Genomic DNA, 27,021 nt, shown 5'->3' with positions numbered 1-27,021 from the left:
AATGTAGTGCAGTAAAAAGTACAATATTTCCCTCTGAGCTGTAGAGGAATCAAAGAAGAATGTGACATTTAAAGTATAAGTACATAAAAAGAGTACATTTAATGTACTTAGTTACATTCCAATGCTGCTTTTTATTCACTTTTCATCTTGTTTTTGTCCTTCAGGTTCACAGAAAGTCTCTTGTTCTTCACTGTGAGGAGAAATAAAAGCGTCAGCAGAAAGTTTAACAGCTTGTTCGCCTACACCTTCGACTTCAAATAAAACATCCTCGTGTTTCCCTCCTGCAGGAACACTGAGGTGTCTGTTGGCTTCAACGTTTCATCTGCTGAGAACAGAAACTCACACTGAAGCTGCAGGAGAACACAGAACATGTTCTCTGTTCTCGTTCTCTTTACAGTATAAAACTGTTCAACTGAAACAACGTCATGTTCATGTCCTGTTCACTCATCAGACAGAGACAGAAAAACAAGACGAGAGCCGATAGGATCAGCTCATTAATGGATTGATAGAAAATCAATCAACTCCTACGATAACTTATCTCTTGTTCTTCACAGACTCTGATTTTCTGTTTGTCTCAGTAAAAAGAACCTCTTTGTGTTTTGGTCTGTTGTTGAGAAATTGAGACATTTAAAAGAATAACTAAGAAAAAAAAAGACTTTGGCAGACAAATACAATATAATCAGCTGCAGACCAGAAGAAACCCGTGACTGAAATGACAATTTATTTTATTTAGTTACCTACAACGAACAAAAACATTACATTAGACTCAACAATTTCACTGTTTGGTACTGAGGTAATCCAAAAGTAACAGAAAGTTACTGTACTTTAATACTGTGATACTCAGATTAGGCTACTGATTACATTTTTAACAGGTAATCAATAACTGTATCAGAATATATTTTTTAATGTGGTGGTCTCATGTTTAACCTCGTCTTTAACAAGGAGTCAAATCGTTTGATTTTTTTGATTAACCAATGCAAGACTGACTCACTATTTCTTTTGTGTGTGTGTGTGTGTGTGTGTGTGTGTGTGTGTGTGTGTGTGTGTGTGTGTGTGTGTGTGTGTGTGTAAACAGTCTAACAGGACGTTGGTAGTGGACGAGGTCTCTTTCACCTTTTCACACCCTCATACAAACCTTCATGTTACCTCTTTAAACCTGCTGTTTATACACACACACACACACACACACACACACACACACACACACACACACACACACACACACACACACACACACACACACAGTATATAAGCCCAGTCAGTCAGTTCACAGAGTTTAGGATTAGTGTGTTTTAGTGTGTTTTAGTGTGTGTGTGTGTGTGTTGACTTTACATCCATCACTTGAGCGTCAGTCAGACTTGCACTTGAGGCGGTTACACACACAGAATTTCACACATTCCTGAGGTGTCTGCAGTCCAACACACCTGACAGCTGCTGATTTGTTGGTTGTGTTATTGTCATACACACACACTCAGCCTACATCAGTTACAGACCACCGACCAGATCACATCCAGTCTGTCTGTAAACATTTTTTATATCTCAACAACGACTGGACTGATTGTGATGAAACAACAAGGTGTCACAGACATCCTGAAGAGTTTTAAACTGTTTCCAGTGTGAACGCAGCCTAACATCTGGTTCAGACAACAAACTGTTTTGCCTAACATCAAATACAAAATAGAACTAATCAGATTTAATGTGAAATAATTTCATTTAAGATTGTGTTCACTTTCCTGTATGTTGTTTGTGCTCAGAGATTTATTACAAGTAGAAGTTAATTCCATGAACCAATCAGAAAAACTCCATGTCAGTTGCTATGTGGGTGCGACAAAACTTCTCTGCTCCGCTGCTGCAGCTGCTTTCTGAGTCTGAGAGGAACTCAACAACATCGTATCGCTCCTTTAACAACGTCATATTGCTCCTTTAATAACGTCATATCGCTCCTTTAACAACGTCATATCGCTCCTTTAATAACGTCATATCGCTCCTTTAACAACGTCATATCGCTCCTTTAATGTCATATCGCTCCTTTAACAACGTCATATCGCTCCTTTGACACAAACAGTGATTTTACCTGGACCAAATCCGTGTCAGTTCAAGTGTTTGTTATCTTTAGAACATTTTTCTGCCTTACTCATCTGTTAGACAGTCTGTACTGACGGTGAACTGAAGCTGCCGTCTGTGTTTTCTTCACTCTTCACAAACACAAAAGTCCACTGAAAAAAACAGTAATTTTCCCCTCACAGGATACAGGAGCAGCAGGTTGACCGCTGCCTCAATCTGCAGCAGGTAACGTTAGCTCAGACCTGAACAAACAAGTAAAGACATCGTAGTCACACTGAAGTCAAAGAATAAGGCAAGCTAACTAACAAACACAAACAGAAACTCCTGCAGCTCGCTGCATGTCCTGTGAGGTAAAAACACTGTTTCTGTCCATGGAGTCTGGTGGGAGACGAGAGCAGAGACAGCAGCTTCAGTTCACTGTTGGAAAACACTGATTGATGACAAAGTAAAGCAGAAAACATTAGTCATTAATTTCATTGTGATTGGGATTAATTGTGCAGCCTTAGTGAACATTTTTTAGACATTGATCTTTTAGGTGGTCTGTTGTTTAGCTGCAGCCTGTGTCTCCAGCGGTCCACAGCAGGACGTCACTGGGCTTCCTGTTGGGACTCCTGTCAATCAAACGTGAGCAGACACGCCCACATACTCTTGAAACGTCACCTAAACAGCAAAATGGGCTGTTTATGGACCAGGTTTTCTGACAGTTATGAAGGTTTATTTTCATTCAGATCTTTGTGGGTGTTTAACGGGAAATTAAACTTTGATATCATATCTGCATTTTCACCATTTCAAGCCAAGTCGACGTCTGACAGAGTCGGTAAAATGTTCCATATTTTCATATCACAGCATCGTTGTAATGAGCAGCCATTTTATTTTTGAAAGTGTCTCAGAGTCTCTTAATGTTAATCAAAATACACATTTTTAAACCATAATTCTTAATAATCTTTTATTCAGAAGGACTGACATGTTATGGTTGAGACACGAAATAGAAATATTATCTCATGAATTAATCAAAAAATAGAAAGTTTACCAGTGTTTGAGCAGTTTTCCCACCTTTTTTAAACCAGGAAGTGAGACAGGGGTTCCTTAAGGTATAGCTCACCCTTTTTATGCCTAATTAAAATCAGGATTTTGTAAAAATCTGACTAATATTCTCATTAAAAAATATAATTTTAAACAAGATTTTAGATTTTAAACGATTTAAATACATTTTTAAATTTATTGAAGCTGTGAATTCTTGTCTGTGACAACACTGTTTTCTGACACAGAGACACTTTGAACATTAAAAAAAAGCAAACCAAACATTTTATAAATTACACATATTTCACATAAATATAAATCCTTAAAGAATGTTTTTTTCACCCAAAATTAAAATTTTAATTTTTGAAGATTTTCCATGATTTGTCCCAATCCTCAAGAATGGGTGAATAGCAACAGGTGAGGGTGGTGATAGGTGGGGGTGGGAATCAGAAGCTCATACAGCAATGCATTCTGGTACATGTAGGCACTGCTGGCACAGCTCTAAAAGTAGGAGAATTCACTTTTCTAAGTCAGGAAGTCAGCACTGAAGATTTTATTGGTTCAAATTGACTACATTTACCATCAACAATGACTGCATGAAAAGTGGAGAATGTCCCCTTTAAATTACACTTGACTATAGACAAAAACTGATCAAAACATCATTATTATTATTTTTTTTAAAAAACACACTTGCAGTTGTACTAACAGGAAACTGACTTACAGACAAACTGTCCCAGTGAACCTTCAAGACCTAACTGCGGGAGAAATGAGCCTTTTGTTCGTGTTTGAGTGTTTTTAATTAAAAAAATAAACTTTTCACTGATGGGACAGTAACACTACAACACATATAAAGTTAAATAATGAATTCAGAGTGTGTTTGTGCTGCTCACCCGCTCAGAGCTGCCCTCCTCCCGCTGACCTTCTCCCCGGCTCCCCTCCTCACTGTCCCCGGCTGTCGGTCCTCCAGCCGCGGCGGTGTCGGTGTTTCTCCCGCGGTGCTCTGCCTCCTCCAGCCGGGCTGCACGCCGCCCTCCTGCCGGGCAGGAGGATGCTGAGCTGCGGTGTGAACAGTTAACATCCAGCTCATCCAAACGCACCACAGACGGAGCCGCATGTTGTGTTCAAACAGCTGATAGAGAGTCGGAAAAAAATAAAACGAAATTAATATTCAAACCAAATTAAAACTCTGGGAGATTCATTGCGTGTGTTTCAGGTTCACAGTTTGTGTCGAACATCTGAATGACTAAGACCTTCAGCTTCACTGATCCCACATGAACTCCGGCCTCTGGCTTTATTCTGTGGTCAGCCAATAGGAGCAAAGAACAGGAACTTCTGGGCTCCTATTGGCTGAAAGTAGGAGAGCATCTGAGTAACCAGCAAGAGCCCAGGAGGAAGGAAAGGAAGCAAGGAGGGATAAGAAGGAGCTAGACATCTTTTTATAGAAATATGAACGTATTAGACTTTATTTGAATAGTTTTATGTGACAGAACTGGATCAAAACTACATTTTTCTTTAACAGTTGCAGTATCATTTATTAATATTTTATTTTCAATTTAGGCCTTTAGGGCAAACAAACTTTTTTTTAGTTTTCTAGTTGCCAGAATTTTCTTTAGTTCATAAACTCAAAAGTGTGAGATTATCAGATCTTTAATACTTGTGAGTTTTATATCTATTCTTTGATTACAGATCAATTAAAATTATTGATTAACTAACTTGAATATTTTCAGAAACTGCAACTCAAAATTATCATTCCCACTTCAGCTAATGGCAGAATTAGTTAAGATTAGCTAATGGTAGTGTTCATTAGCAGTAGCTAACAGTAATGTTAGTTAATACTAGCTAATGGCACTGCAAGCTAACTTGTGTAATCTGTAGCATTCTATTGCTTTGACACAATTAGCCCGCTCTCTTTCAATGGTGTTGTAAATTTTGGATTTCTATACAGATGTTACCAAAACCTCCAACTCACCTATCATGAAGTTATTATTATCCACCATTGTTTTTGCTCAGTTTCTTGTTATTTCAGTACGTTAGCTCAGCGAGATGAGAAAAGTCGTGTTGGTTGCTGTGCAACAGACATAAAAGTTAATTAACTACATGGATTGAGTATTTAGGATTTCTCAACCTGAGATAACATCGGATTTGTAAGTGCGGTATTTTGATCAAACCGAGAAAGAGTGGTTTCCCTCTTTTTTAAACAGACTAAACTATCCAGAAGCTGCTGTACCTCCGCGCCGGTAGGTGGCGGTGTTCACCTAAACGTTGGTGTTACAATCCGCCAAAACCTCAGAGCAGCAGAAGAAGATGTTCAGCTGGTCCTGACGCTTCATGTTGCTGTTAATAACCAGCGTTTCTGTGTTTAAAGCGACTGAACGTGTTGAAGAACAGACTGAGAACAGTTTGACCTGCTCCTTTAACCCGTCAGTCTGTTATTAGCTCACACACACACACACACTGAGCTGTTCAGGTGCAGGCAGGTAGCTAACAGTGTTAGCTGGTTAGCTAACACTGAGCTAACGTTCACCCAGCAGGATGGATCTGTTTGACGACCTGCCGGAGCCCACACACACCTCCGGTGAGTTCACAGCGATTAACGGCCAAATTTGAATGAATTCTCCGGTACCGACATCAAACATGGAGACCGAGAGGAGACGATGCGAACGGGACAAAACGTAGTGCTGATGATGGTGGAGAACTGAGATGTTAACAGGAACTAACACCAGCATGGTTATGACTTAATCAGTTTATCTCTGTGTACTCATTAATTTACAGTAGTGAACTCAGGGAGGTAATTTTATTTTAAGTATTTTTTTTTTTTCATTGATCCTCAGATTCAGGTGTTGCAGAAGTACTGAACAGATGCAGGACAGAAAAAATTAGAAAATGATTCTGATTTATAAAACTAAAAATAAAATAAAAGAGAAACTATAGAAGAGCAATTTGAGATAATATTATATGGTAAAATAAAATATTATTTAGATTAATAATAGCAGAGTCAGAAAATTAATACCATACTAATATATTTATGAAAAAAAAATTATGACGAAATATTATTTGTAGAAGGATTTTAATGATTTATCAATGATTTCATTGCTCTTGATCAGAAAGCCATGTAATATGTTCTTGAATAATCCTGAAGGAATTTTTTTCACATTAATGACTTGTTTATTTCACAATAGCCACCTGCTCACAGTACATTATCCTGTTTGTTACATGGTTATGTACTGAAAATATCAATATTTTGACACAAAATATTAATATGAATCCTTTTTAAAATCAATATTTTGTGTCAGTTTATTGATTTTTTTTTTCTTTTTGGTTAATATCCATGTAATGAGCGGGATAGTGTACAGTGAGCAGGTCTTTATGGTCAAATAAACCCCGACTGGCTGATGCAGGACTTAAAACAATATATTTCCATAATATTATATACAAATGATACATTCTATACATTTTCTCTTTTAATAGATTGTTTGATCCAGAAATGTCCTGTCAGAAAATCTTGATAAGTAATGATCAGTGTTTCCCAAAATCAAACATAATGTTTTGTCCACAACTCAGAGACTTTCTAACCAAATGATTGATTAATCCAAAAAATAATCAACAGATTAATCAGTGATTAAAATGATAGTTAGTTGCAACCCTAAATGTCTTTAAAATGTCAGAAAACAGTGAAAAATATCCATCTTAGCTTTTTAAGTCCAAGGTCATGTCTTTGAATGTCTCGTTTTCTGTCCAAATCCCAAAATATTAAGTCTTTCTATTAGAAAAGAAAGTAGTTCTGGTAGATTCAACTGCAGAAAGAAAGTAGTTCCCACAGGAAACACTTCACAAAATGAAACATTCTGTTGCTCATCACCGTGTGTTTGTTCTGATTCGTCCTCAGCTCCAGTTTCAGCAGCCCGACCACCGTCCACCAAAGACTACGATGAAGAGGAGGAGGAGAAAAGATTAAAACGAAAGCGAGAAGATGAAGAGTGTGACGGTGATAAAAAAGAGGAGGAGGAGATCAAGAAAGTTTGTAAAGAAGGTTTTCAGCTCTTCCACCACAATGTTTGTTTGCTTTTTTCCTCTAATTAAAGACAGATGGAATAAGACGTGTGGACACGATGAGCGAGGACTGACATGTCTGTTGTCCTCCAGGTCTCCCCGTCCTCAGAGGTTATGTGGCGGCGAGGCGTGGCGAGCGGGACGAGATGCAGGATGCTCACGTGCTGCTGCCAGACATGAGCAGCTGTCTGTCCTTGCTGCCGGGACAAGTGTAAGACCCGACTGCACCATCTGTCCAACAGGACGTCTTCAGGAGGAGTGAGCGTCTCTCTGATGTGTCTCTCTCTGTGTCCCGCAGGTCTCGTGTCTCATACTTTGCTGTGTTTGACGGCCACGGAGGAGCTCGAGCGTCTCAATTCGCTGCAGAGAATCTTCACCACAACCTGTCCAAGAAGTTCCCCAGTGGTGAGATTTAAAGGGACAGTCTGTCTAATTGTCTGTGGGTAATAATATTGTTTGACAGGTGACTTTATCATTTAACAAATTTCTGTTGTACATATTCAGGATTTTATGCAAATTGTAAATGCACATGACCAAAATTTCTTATTTAATGTAGGGCTGCAACTAACAAATATTTTCATTGTTGATTAATCTGTTGATAATTTTCTCAATTATTTTATTAGTTGTTTGGTTCATAAAAAAATAAAAATGTTGATCAAAGTCCAAAATGACGTCCCCAAATGTCTTGTTTTGTCCACAACTCAAAGATATTCAGTTTCCTGTCAGAGAGGAGTAAAGAAACCAGAGAACATCCACATTTAAGAAGCTGAAATCAGAGAATTAATTGATAAAGAAAATAGTTGTTACAGGAGAGAATTGAAAAATAGGTCCAAATATAGGTCGCAGTGTTGCGTCCTCACTGGTTAAAGTGTTTCATCTCTTTCAGGACAAACAGAGAATTTAGACAAGCTGATCAAGAAATGTCTCCTGGACACTTTCCGTCAGACAGACGAAGACTTTCTGAAGAAAGCTTCCAGCCAGTAAGACTTTGAGCTCACAGAGAAAACCTGCAGCCTTTTCTTTTTCTTTCAGAGAATTGGTGGTTTTATAGAATTATCTCAGACTTTCTCTGTGAATAAACGTTCACGGATCTGCTGCGTCTCTCGTCTGTCTGTGTCTGCAAACAGGAAACCAGCGTGGAAGGACGGCTCCACGGCCACCTGTGTGCTGGTGGTGGACGACATGGTGTACGTGGCCAACCTGGGAGACAGCAGGGTACGCTGGGAGCTATTTTATTTCTAGGGCTGCCACTAACAATTAGTTTCATTTCTTATTACTTTTTTGATTATCGGAAAATGAATCCTGTCAATTGAAAAATAGGTCCAAACATGTGAAAACAGGTCCACCTGTTTGCACGTTTGGCCTAGTGATCAATCTGGAAATAATTTTTCCAAAAGTTGAAAGAGAAGAAACTTGCCTTGATGCTGCATGTCTGTGCGTGTGTGTGTGTGTGTGTTTGTCTGTCTGTGTCTGTGTGTGTGTGTGTGTGTGTGTGTGTGTGTGTGTGTGTGTGTGTGTGTGTGTGTGTGTCTGTGCGTGTGTGTGTGTCTGTCTGTGTGTGTTTCTGTGTGTGTTTCTGTGTGTGTCTGTGTGTGTGTCTGTGCGTGTCTGTGTGTTTGCAGGCGGTGTTGTGTCGGATGGAGACGACCGGAGCAGCAGGAGATCAGAGGAGGGCGGTGACTCTGGCTCTCAGTAAAGAACACAACCCGACCATCTACGAGGAGAGGATGAGGATCCAGAAAGCAGGAGGAACCGTCAGGTACAGAAACAGCTGTCAGAACAGTTCTAATGTTCAGGATATGTTCTGTCATTTCTGATCATCTGTGAGCCTAAATTACAGCTCATTTAGTAAGAAATTAAGTTTGGCGCTAAAACAAAATAATGACAGCTGCTGATTAATTTCCTGCCGCTTGGTTAAGCTAATGTTTAGCTCTGTGTGTGTGTGTGCGTGTGTGTGTGTGTGTGTGTGTGTGTGTGTGTGTGTTTTTGTGTGTGTTTTTTTGTGTGTGTTGTAGGGATGGCAGGGTGCTCGGCGTCCTCGAGGTGTCCCGCTCTATCGGAGACGGTCAGTACAAACGCTGCGGAGTCATTTCGACCCCCGACCTGAGGAGGTGTCAGCTCACAGCCAATGACAGGCAAGAACACAGACGCTGACTGCTGCTTGGTTAGAGGGGCAAAGTAACCCCTCCCATCCCAAGCAGCTAACATGAACTCTTTGTCACCCTGAAGAATGACTCAGCAAAACCTGAATTATGATGATGTAAATGAATTTAGGTCAAAGTGAAATGCAGCCGTCGGTTTAAAATACTGGGTTTGTTACAAGCAACAACATAAAGGAAACTAATTTTAGGTTCATATATACATTCTATTTAGCTACCATAGAAATGTATAAAAATTCTGTATCAAAATCTAATTTCCAATTAGATCCAAAAAAATGCAGAATATTAATTACCATAATGTACTTAACAAAGAAACGTGTACTTTTATTTTTTGGAAAAATGAAAAGGAACTAACTACTTTTCAGCTGTTCCTGGACCAGTTGTCTCAGTTCCTACCATCCATGAGTTCCTACTTGACGTTAGAAAAAAATAATCAGGGACATATTTGTCAAGAACTTTTCAAGAGGAGATCAGACATTTTGTAGACTGTTTTTGACCTGGACTCCATGGCCTAGAGCCTTTTTATACACACCACAAATTATTGATTATGAGTTTGATTAGATTTGACTACTACTTTTATCTCATACTTTAAAAAATGTCTTATTCATTTTAAAGGATACTGGAAGCCAGTTAGCTTAGCATAAAGACTGGAAACAGGGGGAAACAGTTAGCCTGTTTCTGTTCAAAGCTAAAGTTGTTTGTTTAATAGAAGCAGGTTATTGGTTCTGTGCTGGAGTATTTCTTGCAGAAACTCTGCTGACATCTATCTATCTGTCTGTCTGTCTGTCCGTCCGTCCGTCCATCCATCTGTCCTTCTGTCTGTCTGTCCGTCCACCTGTCTGCCTGTCTGTCCTTCTGTCTGTCTGCCTGCAGGTTCATCATCCTGGCCTGTGACGGTTTGTTCAAAGTGTTTTCTGCTGATGAAGCTGTAAAGTTCGTCCTCGGCGTCCTGCAGGTTTCTCTCTGTTCTTTTAATTCTGGATCCGTTGTACTTACTGTACTTGTGTTCACACAGTTTTCCTGCACAATGATGGATTATAACATCTGACTGTGTGGCTGCTCTGGTTTTTTAAGCTTCTGGGATGTCACTTTATTGTGATTTGGTTTCAGTCTTTTGAAGAACATGTCTAGTAGTTTTAGTCTCATTGTAGTAATTTTATTTTATTTTTTTCAGTGATTTTTTTATTGTGAAATTAGTTTTATTGTGACTGTCAAGAGCAGAGTTATAATAAACTAATTATTCTTTAATCTTATTGCTTGTTGTGTGCTTGCTGCTTCATCCTCACTGTCCTCCCTCTCCCTCTTCTCCTCCCCCGTCTCCCCCTGCAGGACGACAGTGTGGAGCAGAAGGCCAGCCTGACCGAGGAGGAGCTGAAGTTTGAAGCTGCTTGTCAACAGTTGGCCAGTGAGGCAGTGAGGCGGGGCTGTGCTGACAACGTCACTGTGATCCTGCTTTCTATTGGCTCCTGAACACACACACACACACACACACACACTGCATCTGGCTGGTCTGAGCATCTCCTCATTTTTTCGTCTGTTTTTCAATAAAAACCTTTTTTTTTTAATCTGCTGTTGAAGTGATTCACTGATCGGTGTATTTGTGTCTTCATCACTCAGCTGTGACTCTGCACCACAGAGCTGTCACTGTGTTTTCTTAAAGGACAGTTCACCCCAAAGTCAAAACTATATTTCTGAAATCACCTGTAGTGCTGATTATCCATCCACATAGTTTTGATTTGAGCTGCAGAGTTTTGTATATATCAGCTGTAAACATGTCTGACTTCTCTACTATATAATGGAACCAGATGACTGTCAGCTTGTGGAGCTCAAAGACACAGAACATACATTTGAAAAACTCAAAACCAGTGAAAGTCACCAGTCAAAACCTCTTTCCAAGAAATCTTAAAATTTTAAACTAAAAAATACTTTAAAAACATCAAATACCACAATATTTCATTTCAGCTAAGAGATCTCTGAAATGTGAAACAAGTTTTGTCTTTCCTGAAATATTTTTGTTTTGATATCGACCTGTTACAGTCACATTAATGTATGACTGGTTTACGGGCTAAACTGTCACAATGGTTTTACATGGAGAGGTGGTACATCATGTAAAAAGTTTGAGAAGCACTGGAATATAATATGATTTCATGAATTTCTAATCACCTGAACAGAGCCCTCTATATCTGCAATAGGAGTCTGTGCACTGCCTCGAAAGTTGGTTTTCATCAGATACCAGCAGATAATAAACGGGCCAGGATCACTGGAGTAACCCGCTCCAGGCCGCGGGGCGCCGCTGCAGTACCGCTCCAGGCCGCCGGGTGTCGCTGTTTCCCGGCTGTTTGTTTGGATGTGATCCAGTCAACCCGGATGTTTGGAGGAGCTGTCGGTTAGCAACACCAGGAGCAGGCTGCACACAGACAGACAGACAGCTGTTAGACTGAAAACACTCTGATCAGGCTTTTATTGATACTTTGATCCAAACTGATCAGCATGCGTCACAGGCAGGAGCGCGTGCACGGCGTCTGATTGATCCGCCGTCTGTGGAACCATCGATTGTGCTCGTGAGGAAGATTATCGGCAGGTCTATGGAGTGACTTTGATCAGTGTGATCAGAAAGAGGTGGAGCAGCTGGATGGAGAGAAACGCACTGACTCTGCTGCTGAGCTAATAGGCTAACTATAGGCTAACATGAATAAACTTTATTAGTTAACACTCTGACACAGTGACAAGAACACATAACAGGATGGACTTACTGCTGGACTTTGAGGAGTGTGTCACTGACTCACCTGACTTCAGGTAACTCTCACACACACATACACGTCTTACCGAGCATCTCCACAGTGCGCATGTGCAGAAGTACTAACGACGTTTCATTGTTTATTGTTTGTTAATTTGTTCAGAGTGAAGCTCGAGCTGTGTGAGACTGATGTTACTGCGCTCGAGACACAACTGGACAAGGTACAAGTACTATTAATACTACTGCTACTACTGTCAATACTACTGTTACTTTATCCACTACTGTTACTGCTCCTCCTCCCACTGTATGTACAGTTACTGTTACAACCTGAACTGTTAATACTAAATATCACTGAGACAGAAGAACATCGTTTCAACATTAATCAACATTATAATGAACAACTGTACACGCTGCCTTCACTGCAGCTGCATGCCAGGATGAAGTGCCAAGTTCCAGGGGTGGATCTAGATCTAAATGGGGGCAAGGGGTTGAAGTTGCCACAAAGATTGCCCTGCAACCACAGCCAAGTTTTGGACAGTTCTAGTTCAAAATAAATAAATACATTTAAAAAACAAATGGAAAAATTGTGGCTGGATGGAAATTTAGGACTGAATTTTAGACTGAAACTCTAATGTCCGAGTGCAAGTGAATGCAGCAAGAGATGACACTGGATATATTTTAGGCAAAGTGATGGTTTCAACGAAAAAAAGTCTTTCACAATTTTAAAATAAAACAATTTATACTTTTTATTGCCACCTCTAGATATTTCTATTCAATGCCTCACTCATTGTGCCACAACAATTTCTTGGTTTTGTGTTAAAGTAACTTAATTTGGGGGCTTTTCCAAACAAATATTGATATATATATCATAGTTTGTGATTATATCTGCATATATTTTTTTTTTGCCACTCCTTAAAGTCTCCATGCCACCCACTTACTACCCCATAAATATTTCTCTAGATCTGCCCCTGTCTGACTGAACAGCCTTATTGAAGCGATGTTTTACAACTCATTCATTTTAAACTAACTAAATTGATTTAAAAAAAAGTCATTTGGTGTTTTCAAAGTCATGTTATTGAGCTAAGACAGATTCCATATTCTGTTGGTGTTCAGAGACGAGTCGCACCGTGCCCGATTCAATCGTCAATATTGTCGGATTAATAAAGTGAATGATCACTCAGAGTTAAAAATAAAAAACTCTAAAAATCTCTCAGTCACTTTCTGTGAGGCTTCAGATGGATTCTTCAGGACATTCTGGCGTCTTTCTTCAGTGAGACGCTTTTTATCACAGACAGCTGCTGAAGGTAAATCCATCACATGCTGCAGGATTTTTCCCAGATGTGTTTTAGATAATAAACTTGGTATTTTTTAAGTTTTAGGCTTCATTTTTTATTTTGTCTGAGATTCTAAATGTGGCATCAAATCTCAGCCCAGCGCATTTTATCCCTCCAGCTCAGCGCACAATTTACATCTTCATTGTTTGATATTCTGAAGTATTTCCACACAGAGCTGCTGTCAGACATCCTGTTGTGTGTCTGATTCAGATGGTAGAGTTACTGTATTAAATTCATTAATGATCAGAGCTGTTTGAGTTCATGGAGCTTTGTGCTCGTTAACTAATTAATTAATATTAATATAATGTTAATATTAATTTCCACAGTGTTCCACAGTCAAGGAAACGTGTTGCTGGTCTGTGAAGAGAGCTCATTGGTCCTTCCTTTATGTCTCTGACCAATTAGGTGATGAAGCTGTGCAGTAAGATGGTGGAGGCGGGACAAGCGTACAACGCAGCCAATCAGCTGTTCCTGTCTGGCCTGGCTGAACTCTCTATGTACCAGAAGAAGGACACTGTCGTCACGGTACAGAGCTACATAAAGCTAATGCTAATGATGTAGTTATTGTATTTCCACCTAGCCCCGCCCTGCTGTGCTGTGATTGGCTTGTACTCGTCGTCTCCACGATGTGTTCTTGTGACTGATATTAAAGTGTTAATTATTTTGAAAAAAGGTTTATTTTAACCAGAAAAACATGATCTTTTCTTACAGTTACACAAGCAGCTTTTGTTCCTCCGCCTGCTCATGTTGTGTTTGTACCTCAAACTTCTCAAACTGTGACTGAAAACTTAAAACACTACCTCTCCCAACAGCAAATACATGTGAGCTCACAGCCAATCAGAGTGCGGTAGGGTGGGACTAGATGGAAAAGTCTTGGGGAAAAAATAACACTAACTGTCATGCTAACAGTGAGGCTTTACAGGTGGACAGAGCAGCACGACTGTAGACTCAGAAGATCAATACTACTACTACTAATAATAATAATAACAATGAGAATAATGCAGCAGGATCAATAGGCTAAGGAACTCTTTTGTTCCGACTGCGTTAGCCTCCTAAATAAGGCACTTTTATTTAACTGTGTAACAAATTGTAAATAATAAAGTTTTCTTTGTCTTTACGACTAAGAAATGACACGAAGTGCTTCATATGAGGAGACACAATGAACATTTTAAACCATAAATGTTTGTAATGTAATGTGAGAACAGAACACACAGGAACAGTTCTCACAGTAACTCTGTGTTCTGGCAGAACATCAGCTACGTCTCAGCTTTTTGTTTTCCTGACTGACTTCCTGTTTCCTTCCCTTCAGAGCTGTCTGAACCAGTTCAGCCAGGGCCTGCAGGAGATGCTCAGTTTCCACACTGTGAGTACACACACACACACACACACACACATACACACACACATACATCCTGCATTCTGTGGACCAGTGTGTAGTATTTAATGCTTTCAGATTGCAAACACCTCATCTCATCCTCCCCTTTCAAGCATTTTAGGTCATAATTAGATTCACTGTTTGGTTTGTCTCTGTTTTGGTTGGACCAGAGTGACCCTGTGCTCAGAGTTCAGGCTGCAGCTCATGTTTAAAGTCAGTAGTTGTATTTGATGTGGATCCAGTCCTGAGTTCATCTGTCTGTCTTTTGTCCTCAGATGTTGTTTGATCAGACTCACAGAGCCATCAGTCAGCAACTGACCAACCTGTGTACACAGTAGGTCCAACACTCTGTCTCTCTCTCTCTCTCTCTCCCTCTCTCTCTCTCTCTCTCACACACACACAAACACACACACAGGCAATCAATTATACCTGATGCTGATGATGATGATGATGATGATGATGATGATGATGATGCTGATGTGTCTCTGAGGTTCCTGCCTCAGCTGCTGGAGACCAGGAAGGAGTTTGTCCGTATTGGGGAGGATCTGGAGACGGCGGCGGTGAAGAATGCTCAGGTGTCTCGCCACAAAGCCGGTGACGCCGAGCGGGCGAGTCATCTGCTGCTAGCCACACGCAAATGTTACCAGCACTTTGCCCTGGACTACTGCCTGCAGGTACACACACACACACACACACACACACACACACACACACACACACACACACACACACACACACACACACACACACACTGATGGCATCATGACCGTGACGTGTCAGACATGTTTATTGATTCATGTTTGAAAATCAGACACTGAAATATTCTGGATGCTTTGATTCTTTCAGCTCAACACCTTCAAGACTCAGCAGAGAATCGACATCTTAAACTCAGTGAGTTCAACTGTTGTTTAAAACCTGATCTGAGCTTATTCTTTGTTCCTCAGACAGAGATGATCAGACAGGTCAGTCTCAGCTGTATTCAGTACAGAGCTGGAGTCAGGATGTGGTTAGCCTAGCTTAGCATAAAGACGGGGGCGGGGACAGCTAGCCTGGCTCTGTCCAAACTTTAAAAACTGTCAAAGCTAAAAGTAAAAGATAAGCAGTTGAAATAGTTAGCCAAAATGTAAGGGTAACTAGTTTAAAGAGTTGGATAACTGGTTTAAACATCCAGCTGTTGTCACTCCGACCAAAACAACCTGAACACAATTCAGTCATACAAAAACAAAATCCACTTTGATGGTGTTGATGAAGGGGTACCTGAGCTCACCTCAGGTGTTTCACTGTCAGCCATGTTGTTCATTGTCCTGATGTGTGTGTGTGTTTGTGTTGTGTTCAGGTGTTCTCCTTCGTCCACGCTCAGTTCACCTTCTTCCACCAGGGCTTCGACCTGCTCAGAGACCTGGAGCCCACCATGAAGACCATGGCAGCACAGGTACCTCTGACCTCTTTAATCCACTTTATCTGAATCCTGACGATCAATCATCATGATCGATGTGGTGTGACCTCACTGTGTGCTGTGTCTCTGTCCTCAGTTGTCTCAGTTATCGACAGACTGTGCAGCTAAAAGAAAAGACCTGGAGAACCGACACCTGCTGGTGCAGCAGAGAGTAAGAACTCGTTGGTTCATCTGTCAGGATCCAAACATCTGGCTCGCAGATGTTTCCTAGTGAAGTTTGTGTACAGAATAAATATAAAACCAGCTGACTGTTAGCTTAGCATAAAGACTGGAAACAAAGGGAAATGGCTAGCCTGGCTCTGTCCAAAGCTAAAAAAAATCAACCTGGCAGCACTTAAAAAACAATGTTTTTATTTTGTGTGTGTGTGTGTGTGTGTGTGTGTGTGTGTGTGTGTGTGTGTGTGTGTGTGTATTCAGGATGCGTCCGGCGAGCCGATGGTCAGCTGTCCTGGCAGTGATGACATCATCCAGGGTTACCTCTTTAAACGCTCCAGGAGGAAAACCAGAACCTGGAAGAGGTACAGACACGTTTTGACTGGTTTCTACTGATAAATGATGAACATTTCTCTTTAAATCAAGATTTAATTTTAATATTTGAACTTTTTCAGATGCTGGTTTTCCATCAGAGACAACCAACTGATTTACAGAAAGTCACACAAGGTACCACTGAACATTAAAGATCCACCAGGTTTCAGCCAAAATATTCAACACTTTGTGTTTCTATCTCTGGAATTATCACAAGAAATATTGATGCTTATGGTCACTTCACCTTCTGGTTTCTTCTTTTCTTCATCCAACAGATTTTCAGTCTGTTAAATATCACAAAATAACCACAAATACTCAAAGTGAGGCCCTATGTTTGTTTTCTCAGCCTTAATTATGAATTAAAAAGTCCAGAGTTAGTCAAACTGAAACTAAAGTCCTGTTCACACCTGGTATTAAAATGATCAGATCTCACTGCTATAACTTTTATGTTTGCAAAGTCCAGCAGCTCAACAGTAGTGGCCAACATGCTGGGACAAAACAGACACCTTTTTTACACAAAGAGCAAAATAACTTTATAGAATATTTTCTGAATTCATAAGAAGGCCCAAATCATTCAGAATTGGTCAGAGACAGCATTTCACAAAGTTATAAAGTTTCTTCTGACTCAACAACTCTCAAAGTAGCACAGTTTGTCAATGGATTCTGTTTTCTGTAGAAAATCAGAATTAATATCATGCAGTCAGCTTCGGTTCTGTGGTTCTGTCTTTGTTCTAGTAGCTCTGTCACACTTGCACAATGTCCGTCTGTCTGTCCCTGATCTCGTTAATAAAGATAAAGATGTTTTTGGTTTTGTTCTTGTGAAAAATCCTAAACTAGATGAGCAGGCAATGAACTGACAGTAGAGAGAAAACAAACAGTGATGTGCTGAGACTCTGTGTTCCTGCCGCAGGAGGAGAACATGGTTCTGTTTGAGGATCTCCGACTGTGTGCTGTCAAATCTCTGGAGAACATCGACCGACGGTTCTGCTTCGAGCTGCTGTCTGTTCAGAAGTGAGAACGTCACATGTTCACATTATCATCAACTGATGTCACATTCAGACTCAAACCAACATCACATCAGCTGCTCGCTGTAGTTTTTATCAAACTAACAGGAGAGAATAAAATGTTTGTTGGGGACTATTTTCAGTGGTGGATGAATCTATATTTAGTGCTTTAGTGAATGATCCTACACATTCACTGTTGGTTTGAGTCTGAACATCAGATCTGTGTGAGGAAAAAGTAGAATTTAACCAAACGTAGACTTTAACTGGTGTGTTTTTCAGGTGCTGTGCTCTGCAGGCCGACTCAGAGCAGCTGAAGCAGGCGTGGCTCAGCGCTCTGCAGGGCAGCATCGACCTCGCCTACAGAGAGAGAACAGAACCTCAGATCACACAGGTACCTCCACTCAACGTATGTGTGTTTGTATGGATCACTGATCCACAGTCAGTGTGTTACCTGCAGTAGATGGAGGTCGACACGCCTCCAGCAGCAGGAGTTCTGGTGTAGGAAGCTAAACAACATCCTGCTGTGGACAGAGTCAGCAGCAACACGGGTTTTAGACACCTGAAAACATCAATATCAATTTAAGTGTTCACTATATTTAGAATATTTTCACCACTTTACCTTGCTGTCAGACTACTGTTATATAAGACAAATGTCACTCTCTGCAAACCAACCAAACTCCATTGACAACTACAGTCATTTTAACCTCACAGAATCCAGGAGTTGTTGGTCTGCTGCTGCCTCCACCTGTTAGTGTGCTTATGTTGTTGTAAGACCTCAGTGTTTTAAAGGATTAGTTCAGATTCACTGAAATCAAACAAACGAACAGATGGAAGCAACAGCAAACCAGCAGCTCCTGTGTTCTGTGAGCTAAAATGACTGATTTTGTCAATGGGGTTTGGTTGGTTTATAGGGTGATATTTGTCTTTTATATTGGTGGTTTCCTCTTAGAGCTGACAGGTGGATTTTGTTACCTTTGCACAGGCTAGCAGTTTCCCTTTGTTTCCAGTCTTTATGTTAAGCTAAGCTAACTGTCTGTAGCTTCATATTAACTGTCCTGTTCCGTCTGTGTGCAGCCTAAAGAGCTCCCTCCTCTCCTGTCTGGAGGGGACTCCCCAGGCCCCCCAGCTCAGAGGGCACCAGCACTGGGCGTGGCCCTCAGGGGCCCCGGGAACCAGCGGTGCTGTGACTGCGGGGAGGAGGAGCCTCGTTGGGCCTCCATCAACCTGGGAGTCACCATGTGCATCGAGTGCTCTGGGATACACAGGTAACACCTCACCGTTTTGTCATCTTATTGACAGTATGCGTGTTAGATTTTACTGTCTGATGTCATCAGTGTGATGATGAATTATTAACATGACATCATCATGTCTGCAGGAGCCTCGGAGTCCACCTGTCCAAGGTGAGGTCTCTGACTCTGGACTCATGGGAAGCAGAACAGCTGAAGGTAAAACACACACACACACATTTGCGTGAGAAAAACTTTACAATAATGTAGTTAATTAATGAATTAATTTAAAGCCTGAATAATTAACTTCATTATCACATAGCTCAAAAACTCAACATTCACACTGAATCTGATCATCTGTGTAGAAAAATACTGACACTGGCACATTACACCCTACAAAGATGGAGCCTGAAGGTGTTTTCACACCTGCCTCATCTGATCTGGCTCCGCCCAGCTGAACGTGACGCGTCTGTAAACAAAGTCTGTACTTGTAGGTAATAATACAGTGTCAGGCCAGGCTAGAGCACCAAATGTGGATCAATCCGCTGCTGAAAATAGTCCCCAACAAATGCTCTGTTTCCTGTTTGTTTGATTTAAAAACTACAGCAAGCAGGAAATTACAGACTGTTTTTTAAACTTCGAGCTGATTGATAGACAGCTGAAACAAATGATCAGCTGATCTTGATAATTATCAATAATGATCCACTCACAGTTCTTCTGCAGACATTAAACAGTAGACAGTCACTACTTAATGAGCCGGGACGTATTCATCATGTGATTCATCATGTGATTCATCATGTGATTCATCATGTGATTCATCATGTGGTTCCACAGCAGTTTAATGCATTTAAGTCAAACTAAAAATGAGCAGTTTTCATGTTGCTGTGGACACAGTGTCTCCTGCTGGAACATGTTGCTGTGGACACTGTGTCTCCTGCTGAAACATGTTGCTGTAGTCTTCCATCATCCAGGCGTTTTTCAACACTGAACTGTCAGGGTGTTTTTATATTTACTTCTTCTGTAGGAACCAATGAAGAGACATAAATAATAAATAATAAAGAGATAAAATGACTCCTGAGTTATGTGACTGAGAATCTTGAATGTTGACTTCCTGTTCGCCTCCTTCTGTAGCTGCTGTGTGTTCTGGGTAATAAAGTCATGAATCAGATTTATGAGGCTCGATGTTCAGAGGAAGGACGAGTCAAACCGAGCGCCGACAGTCTGAGGTAAAATCTCCTCTGTTTGATCGTCTCTATTGATATTTGTATCTTGTGAATTGATCAGTGATCACTGAAGCTGCTTTCAGGTCTAGCTGATGGTTTTAGTTCACTGTCAGCTCCAAAACTGATTTTCTGTCAGTATGAAGTGAGAGTTAGAAAACTACAGACAGAAAATAAAACAAATGAAGAGGAAGAAACTGAACTGTGGTCTGAAGCTTCCTGATGTTTTTCCTCCTTTCAGAGCCGAGAAAGAGACGTGGATCAGAGAGAAATATGTGGAGAAGAGATTTGTGCAGAACTGCAGCTCAGACGGAGCTCGTAAGTCACCTGAAACCTCCAGGAAACATCATCCATCCTCACATTTAGCACAGTTTGAGTTTTCAGAGAGCCCTGAAGTGTACATCTGATTTTTTTCTAGTTTGAGAAATAATAAAACCTCAAAGATGGAGCGTGAGTGAGATGGAGGGGTGAGAGAGTGTTAGTCCACCTTTAGATCTGACTGATGCCTGGAATCCTGCTGTTGATAGAAATAAGTCCAAACATTGGATTTAAATTTATTTCACATATGTGAAAACATGTGGCCTAAAGTATCAGAGGCCTGATGGCATCTGATTGGATAAATCTGGGAGACTGTGTGTAACATCAGCTGTTGATGAGTTACATCACTGCAGAGCTCCGCCTCCTGCTGTGTTCTTCATCCTGTCTGAACTCCATCATTCTGTTTCAGCTCCCAAGAAGGACGACGCCGGGCTGCGTCTGTATCGGGCGGCGTTGGCCGGAGACCTGGTTGCCATGGCGGCAGCGTTGGCTCAGGGGGCGGAGGTCAACGGGAGCGTCGGCGAGGAGGAGGGACGCACGGCGCTGATAGGAGCTGCTGTCGGGGTGAGGAGGCGCTAAAAATGACTGTGACTGTAATTCACTGTGACGTCTGCTCTAAAATGTCTGTAACAGTCCAGAGACACGAGATCAGTGGTGAGTTCATCGACTAATGACAAATAAATAAAAAGTCATTTCTGATGAAAAATGATGATGAATTCTGTTAACTCCATAAATCAGCAGGTTGTTCTCATATGTATTAAACAAATATGTAACAAAAAGAGTAATGCAGGTTTGAGGTGTTAGCCTGTTTGCCGTTAGCGTCCCAGCAGCTCATTTTCAGTGTGTAGGCTGCAGCTCAGAGGTTCTTGTTTCTCAGGGTCTTTTAAATCGTAGATAGCGGACGCCGTGAGTCAGTTGTGTTTCAGTGGTTGTATTTCTGGCTGCTTCCTGCAGGGGTCGCTGCTGGCCTGTGAGTTCCTGCTGCTGAACGGAGCGAACGTCAACCACCGAGACCTGAGAGGACGGGGAGCGCTGCACGCCGCCGCCACCGCCGGACACACCGGGTAACTCTCAAAACATCAGCTTTAACTGATTGGAGAACAATTAACTGGTCGTTAGTGTTAATTGGACTAAAGAACCACGCACACACTCACTTGTTAACTGGAATAATCACCGCTGCTTTTCATTGGCTGTTGTAGACAGGTGTGTCTGCTGTTGAAGAGAGGAGCCAATCAGTACGCTGCAGACGAGAGAGGACAGGACCCATTGGCCATTGCCGTGGAAACCGCCCACGCTGACATCGTCACACTGTGAGTAAACACGTAGAAAATCAGTTTGTGACAGAGTTGAAGAGTAAAAGAAGAAGTGATTCCTGCAGCAACAGTGAAAAAGAAATGTCCTCGGAGTATAACAGTAAAAAGTCGTCCTCTGAAGGACATTTCTACTGACTGACTGTCCAAAGACAACTGAACCTCAGCTTTTCCCCACCAGAGTCTCCGTCTCTGTCTGTCTCACATTCTGACGTCTTCTGTGTTGTTTTTATCTCGTTATGTCCTGTTCTGTGTCGTTATGTTCTTTTGTCTTGTTACGTCTGATGTCATATTCATCTTGTTACACGTTTTACATAATTTTTCTCTCGTTATGTCAGTTACATCTTTTACACTATTTGCTTTACTACATCTTCTTTTACGATGCTTTTGCCTTTTTATGTTGTTTCTGTCATGTTACATTTTTTTAACGTTTGTTCTTGTTTTGTTACGTGTTTTTACATTTATGTTTTCACTTGCATTAAAATTAAAAGGAGTCTGTTTAGAAAATGTGAGTAGAAAGTTCAGATATTTGTGTTCAAATGTAGGGAGGAAAAGTAAAAAGTTGTCAGAAAAATAAACACAAGTTCAGATACCTGAAAACTGTACTGAGGTAAAGGAACTAAGTATTTTTACTTAGTTACTTCCCTCCTCTGGTTTGTGGGAACTTTGATGAACCAAAGATGTTTAGAAGGACTCATCAGATTTTCTTACTGTAGGTTTTATTTAGGATGAAGTTAAGTGTTCTAGGTTCTGTCAGCTGATGGTTGGTTCTGATGTTCCAGGCTGCGGATGGCGAGGATGAACGAGGAGATGAGGGATTCAGAGGGAGTGTTCGGAGCTGTGGGTGAGTAGATCTTCTCCTCCTGACGTCTCACTTTGATGTTTAAAAAAAAACAAAACTGCAGCTCGCTGATGATGAACCTGGTTTAACTTCACAGGAGACGACGAGACGTTTCAGGACATCTTCCGGGACTTCAGTGACATGGCGTCACATGACCCTGAGAGGCTGAGCAGACGGCAGTTCAGCCACAGAGGAGCCGAGGAAGAAGAGGGAGGAGGAGGAGGACTGATGAACAGCCAACACAGTGTTGAAAAGACGCCAGAATGACAGAAACTGAGACTGGAGGCCTGTTGGACTCCACTGGGTTACCACGGTAACAATCCGAGCGGTCACTTAAACATTTCAAAGACAGCTGATGTGTGAACGTATTAGATCTGATAATATAGAGCCATATATTCTCACAAGTACTTCATGTACAGTTACTGTGGTCAGAGAACGAGTTTTACCTGTGGAACTTTATTATTAATTAATCTGCAGATTATTTTCTTCGTCTTTTGTTTGTTTGGAGTTTAAAAAGTCAGAAAAGAGTAAAAATAGCTGTCACACTGTTATTAGAAAAGTGCAGAATTCAGCTAATTATTTAATTAGAAAACTCACTAATCCATCAGTATCAGAGATTCAGTAGGTGAATATTTGAACAGAGTCAGGCAAGCTGTTTCCTTTTACTGCCAGTCTTAATGCTAAGCTAGGCTAACCACAACCTGACTTATTGTCACAAGAAGGAGAATAACCTTATTTTTGAAAAAGCAGAAGTATTGTAGATAACAGGAAACAGTTCACTCAGCTCACTCTGAGCCTGTTTACACTAGGAAATTAACATGTCTTGGGTCATCCAATCACAACTCTGTGATGTCAGTTCACACCTGGTATCAGGAAGTGTCTCCACATGCATTTCAAACATTTGTCGAATTTACAAGAAGGCCAGAAAAATTAAGAATTTGTCATAGACAGTGTTTCAAAAAGTTTATTAAGCTTCTCTAAAACCAACAACTCACTAAGCCCCGCCTCCAAACTGCAACTGTCCAATCATAGCTTAGCAACCATAACTACAGCTGTCAAGCTTTGAGTTTCTCTCCATGTCGAAGGTGTGCAGGAGGTTCTGAGAAGATGTGAAACACGAGAGCACGTGTGGTTAGTGGATTAAACTCTGTCTTCATCTGCTCTAACATAAGCTACAAACGTTAGCACATCTCGCTAACTAATGTTAGCTTACTAGCTGCCTCCAGACAAACTTGTTAGATCCCACTGCATCTGCATTTGTTCTGTGGGGGAGGATGTGGGCTGATGAAGAATCAAAGTGGCTTGCTGTCTCAGGTCTAAGCCAGGTTAGTTTAGCTCTTATCCCGGCTCTCTTCCTGTGGTGATTGTGGTCCAGTTGGTCTGGCTGGGTGACCCGTCTCAAGTTCTGCTGCACTAATCCAGGCCCTGCGCTTCTTTTTTTCCACGTTAATGAGTGTATTTCTGGCATCTATCATGTATGTAGATATACCTGTTGTATTTCACCATCTGACCAATGTTTGCTGAGATGTAAGCTAGCTTTAGCCTCAGTCTGTTAGCATTAATGTTATATTATGTACACAGCTGTTAGCTAACTTTACATAAACACTTTCACAGGGTTCTTGTTTTAAAACGTGTCAGATGGAAACATTAAAACATCAGCTGGAGACACTCAGCTGACTCAAGTCCAGTTAGCATTAGCATTAGCTTACATCACTCAGCTACAATCATGAAATCTGCTTGTGAGTCATTATTTTAGTCGACAAAATCCACCGTCGTCAGCTAGAAATGAGAATCTGCTTTTGTTTCCTTCTCTAAAGAATCACAGAGCTCCTGTTTCAACAGTTACTCTCAGTTTACATGTTAAATCTGCTGCTGTTATCGCTGTAAACTGAATAAATGCAGAGTGAGGATGGAAAGCTTGACAGGCCTAGCAACAGCAACTAAGGAGGGCGGGGCTTAGCAAAGGGTCAGTTTTCTAATGAAGTCTGGTGACTTCCTCCAGTTACCTGTACTGGTTACTGTTTACATTATTTTTTAAATTTGACATTTAATTTGATGTTTCCTGTCAAAGTTTTGTTTTCTTTCATAAATTTGAAAACGGTGAAATCAGGTGAAACAGTTTGTTCAGCTGCTAAACATTGTCGGATTGATGCACTTCAGTCACAGATCAGATCAGATGTGTGTTCAGACCAGGTGTGAACAGAGACCTTGTTACTGTGCTAACAGTTCTTAGCATGCTAACTTTTAGCTGGTTACTGAGCAGGAAGTGAATCCAGTTACAGCCAGAGCGACGTTATGGAGGACAGAAAGCTTGTAGACATTGGTGACAAGTGTGATGATGTCATGAAGGTGATGATGTCACCTGTTCAGACTCCATTTAAGCAGCTGATCACCAAATCTGTGACTTAAAAATATGAATAACTCAGGTCAGTAAAGATTTCATGCTCAGGTCAGAGGTCACGTCTGTTCTGTGGACACACACTCTGACTGTTATTACAGGGACAGTTCAGATAGTTTTGAAGTGGGACTGTATGAAGGTTGTCATCCAAAGTCAGTTTCAGTGTTTTTATTTCAAGGTTTAATTTTCCTTTAAAAAAGTCTTAAATTGTATAAAATCCAGTAATCTTAATTTTGGGCCTTAAAGTGTCTTAAATATGATTTTAATTTGGTTCTAAAAATGGATTGGATTATGAATTTAATGTCCCTTTTATAAAGTTGCATTAGTAAGTAAATTTTATTTGTAGAGTTTGTTTCCTTGATACAAAAAGTGCTTCACTTTGATAAAAAAAAAATATACTGTTATGACACAATATAAAAAATATGAAAGACGAACAGTTAACAGTTAAAATACTCAAAAAGACACATCAGAGGACTGAACTATGAAATGAGATTAATGTGTCAGCAGGTATGTTGAGTCTGAAGTCAAAGTCTTCCGTGTCATGGTGTCTCTCTCTATTAACCTGGTTAGATCACCATGGTAACTGATGCTGAACTCATCGCCTGTTATTATCTCTGACTGGAGTTTTTAGGTTTTGTCGAGCAGCTCATGCAGAGAAAGTCAGACTGTGATGAGTTTCCTTTGTAGTTCTGCCCTCTGGGGACAAAATCACAAAAACAACAACAAAATACAGAACAAACAAGGGAAAAAAGTCAATAGAAGCAACAATTAAAATGGGGACAGATGAACCAAAAGTCTGCCTGAGTGAATAAAACTGTTTTTAGCTGCTCCAGATTCCACTGACTGTGGACAAGATCCTCATACAACCACACTTAAAAAAATCTGAACTGTCCCTTTAAGACCTCACCATAATGTCTGTCGCAGCCGACTGACTGTTGGAAACTTTTATTCCATGTTTTGTTTTGTCGTTTTTTCTCTGTTTGTTCAGAAAAGGGATTTAATTCACATCAGACTGAAGTTTTTAAAAACGTTTTGTCAAAGTTTTACAGAAATGATTTCTATTTCAGCTGTTTTTGCCGTCAGTCTAAAAACTGTTTGAAGTTATTCTTTTTACGGCTGTAAACTGAAGTGGACCGACAGACTGTGAAGACATAAGCAGAAGTCTCACTGACAGGGATTTATTGATAATATTGATTATTAGATCCTCAGACCTGCTGAAAACGTCACTGCGACTTGTTTCTAAATGAGTTCTAAAAGTTTTTCTGCCCTGAGTTTTGACTGCAGAGCAGGAAGTCTGAGTTCTGCTTCAGGAGTTTGTTCTTCACTGATAAGACTTTTGTATTCCAGACTGTTACTAAAGTGATGCTACTGCTCAATAAAACCTCTAATACATGATGACGCTCTGTTTACTTCTGTCTCTGGTTCCTCATGAAGAGTTTTAATCACCTGTTTCTGAGCCGCTTTCTCTGATAATAACATGATGAAACTCATCTGTTTACTTCCTGTAAAATCAGGACTTTATTCTCATTACATTTCATCTCTTCTCTCAAAATCTTTTTTTTTTTTTAAATCCAATCCTAATATTCATTAAGTCATATGTGCTTGTTAATAATCCTCCCAAATTTTAATTTGACTTTAAGTTTTCAAATGTTCAAACTTGTTATCCCAAAATATTCCAGCTTCATTCTTAAAATGTCACATTCTGATGTCTCCATACCAGACGTACAGAGAATATTAGTTTTATCTTTCAGGCGTGCAAACTCCAGTAGGAAAAAAATTCAGTCCACAAATGTAGATTTTAATTTTGTTGAAAGTTTTTTTTATCCAGTCTGTAGGGGATTTCTTAAAATAGTTTTGTGAGTTTTTTTTTAAATATACAGAATACTTATTGCTGTTTTTTAAACTGATTGCATAAAAATCTGATGATAGTGATGATTTTTAAAAAAAAAAAAAAAATAAAGCCTGAAATAAAACATTGAACCTC

General features: G+C 40.4%; 3 protein-coding genes across 4 annotated transcripts in view; 2 read left to right on the top strand and 1 right to left on the bottom strand.

Moving 5' to 3' along the window:
- Positions 1–4,318, bottom strand: part of ltbp4 (latent transforming growth factor beta binding protein 4) — a 68,101-nt gene extending 63,783 nt beyond the window's left edge. Inside the window, exon 1 of the mRNA XM_084717717.1 lies at positions 3,975–4,318. Coding sequence (XP_084573843.1) covers positions 3,975–4,198 — 224 coding nt within the window. The 5' untranslated portion in view covers positions 4,199–4,318. The remainder of the gene's footprint in view (positions 1–3,974) is intronic.
- A 1,117-nt stretch (positions 4,319–5,435) lies between these two features.
- ilkap (integrin-linked kinase-associated serine/threonine phosphatase) lies at positions 5,436–10,783 on the top strand. Of its 2 annotated transcripts, none has more exons than XM_084717713.1 (10): positions 5,436–5,659; positions 6,971–7,105; positions 7,228–7,345; positions 7,433–7,539; positions 8,021–8,114; positions 8,262–8,349; positions 8,757–8,893; positions 9,150–9,269; positions 10,167–10,248; positions 10,623–10,783. In XM_084717713.1, the coding sequence occupies exons 1-10, from the start codon at positions 5,617–5,619 to the stop codon at positions 10,761–10,763; spliced, it is 1,065 nt and encodes a 354-aa protein (XP_084573839.1). In that variant the 5' UTR covers positions 5,436–5,616; the 3' UTR covers positions 10,764–10,783. The 2 variants fall into 2 exon arrangements, with proteins under 2 accessions (XP_084573839.1, XP_084573838.1); XM_084717712.1 differs by having other exon boundaries at positions 6,971–7,114.
- A 723-nt stretch (positions 10,784–11,506) lies between these two features.
- On the top strand, positions 11,507–23,854 carry LOC146328719 (arf-GAP with coiled-coil, ANK repeat and PH domain-containing protein 2). The gene is made up of 22 exons (XM_084717711.1): positions 11,507–12,089; positions 12,194–12,251; positions 13,770–13,889; positions 14,674–14,727; positions 15,015–15,073; positions 15,230–15,413; positions 15,586–15,630; positions 16,076–16,171; positions 16,272–16,346; positions 16,613–16,713; positions 16,804–16,855; positions 17,631–17,731; positions 18,004–18,115; positions 18,799–18,989; positions 19,100–19,169; positions 20,082–20,176; positions 20,412–20,488; positions 20,898–21,052; positions 21,443–21,552; positions 21,688–21,798; positions 22,581–22,642; positions 22,737–23,854. Exons 1-22 carry the CDS (start codon positions 12,037–12,039, stop codon positions 22,904–22,906), a joined length of 2,151 nt encoding a protein of 716 aa, XP_084573837.1. The 5' UTR covers positions 11,507–12,036; the 3' UTR covers positions 22,907–23,854.
- Positions 23,855–27,021: the final 3,167 nt, after the last annotated feature.

This window comes from Lutjanus erythropterus, chromosome 4 (genome assembly GCF_056507025.1).
Source record: "Lutjanus erythropterus isolate fLutEry1 chromosome 4, fLutEry1.hap2, whole genome shotgun sequence".
Classification (NCBI taxonomy): Eukaryota; Metazoa; Chordata; class Actinopteri; order Lutjaniformes; family Lutjanidae; genus Lutjanus; species Lutjanus erythropterus.
Note: the sequence above shows the minus strand (reverse complement) of the source record. Positions and strands in the feature narration are given on the sequence as shown.

Bases quoted from the DNA above. Each gene is read 5' to 3' on its own strand.
- ilkap (XM_084717712.1), top strand. From the start codon at position 5,617: ATGGATCTGTTTGACGACCTGCCGGAGCCCACACACACCTCCG. The intron at 8,350-8,756 runs GTACGCTGGGAG...GTGTGTTTGCAG, and splicing joins CCAACCTGGGAGACAGCAGG to GCGGTGTTGTGTCGGATGGA. The intron at 9,270-10,166 runs GCAAGAACACAG...GTCTGCCTGCAG, and splicing joins CAGCTCACAGCCAATGACAG to GTTCATCATCCTGGCCTGTG.
- LOC146328719 (XM_084717711.1), top strand. From the start codon at position 12,037: ATGGACTTACTGCTGGACTTTGAGGAGTGTGTCACTGACTCACCTGAC. The intron at 12,090-12,193 runs GTAACTCTCACA...TAATTTGTTCAG, and splicing joins ACTGACTCACCTGACTTCAG to AGTGAAGCTCGAGCTGTGTG. The intron at 18,990-19,099 runs GTAACACCTCAC...TCATGTCTGCAG, and splicing joins GAGTGCTCTGGGATACACAG to GAGCCTCGGAGTCCACCTGT.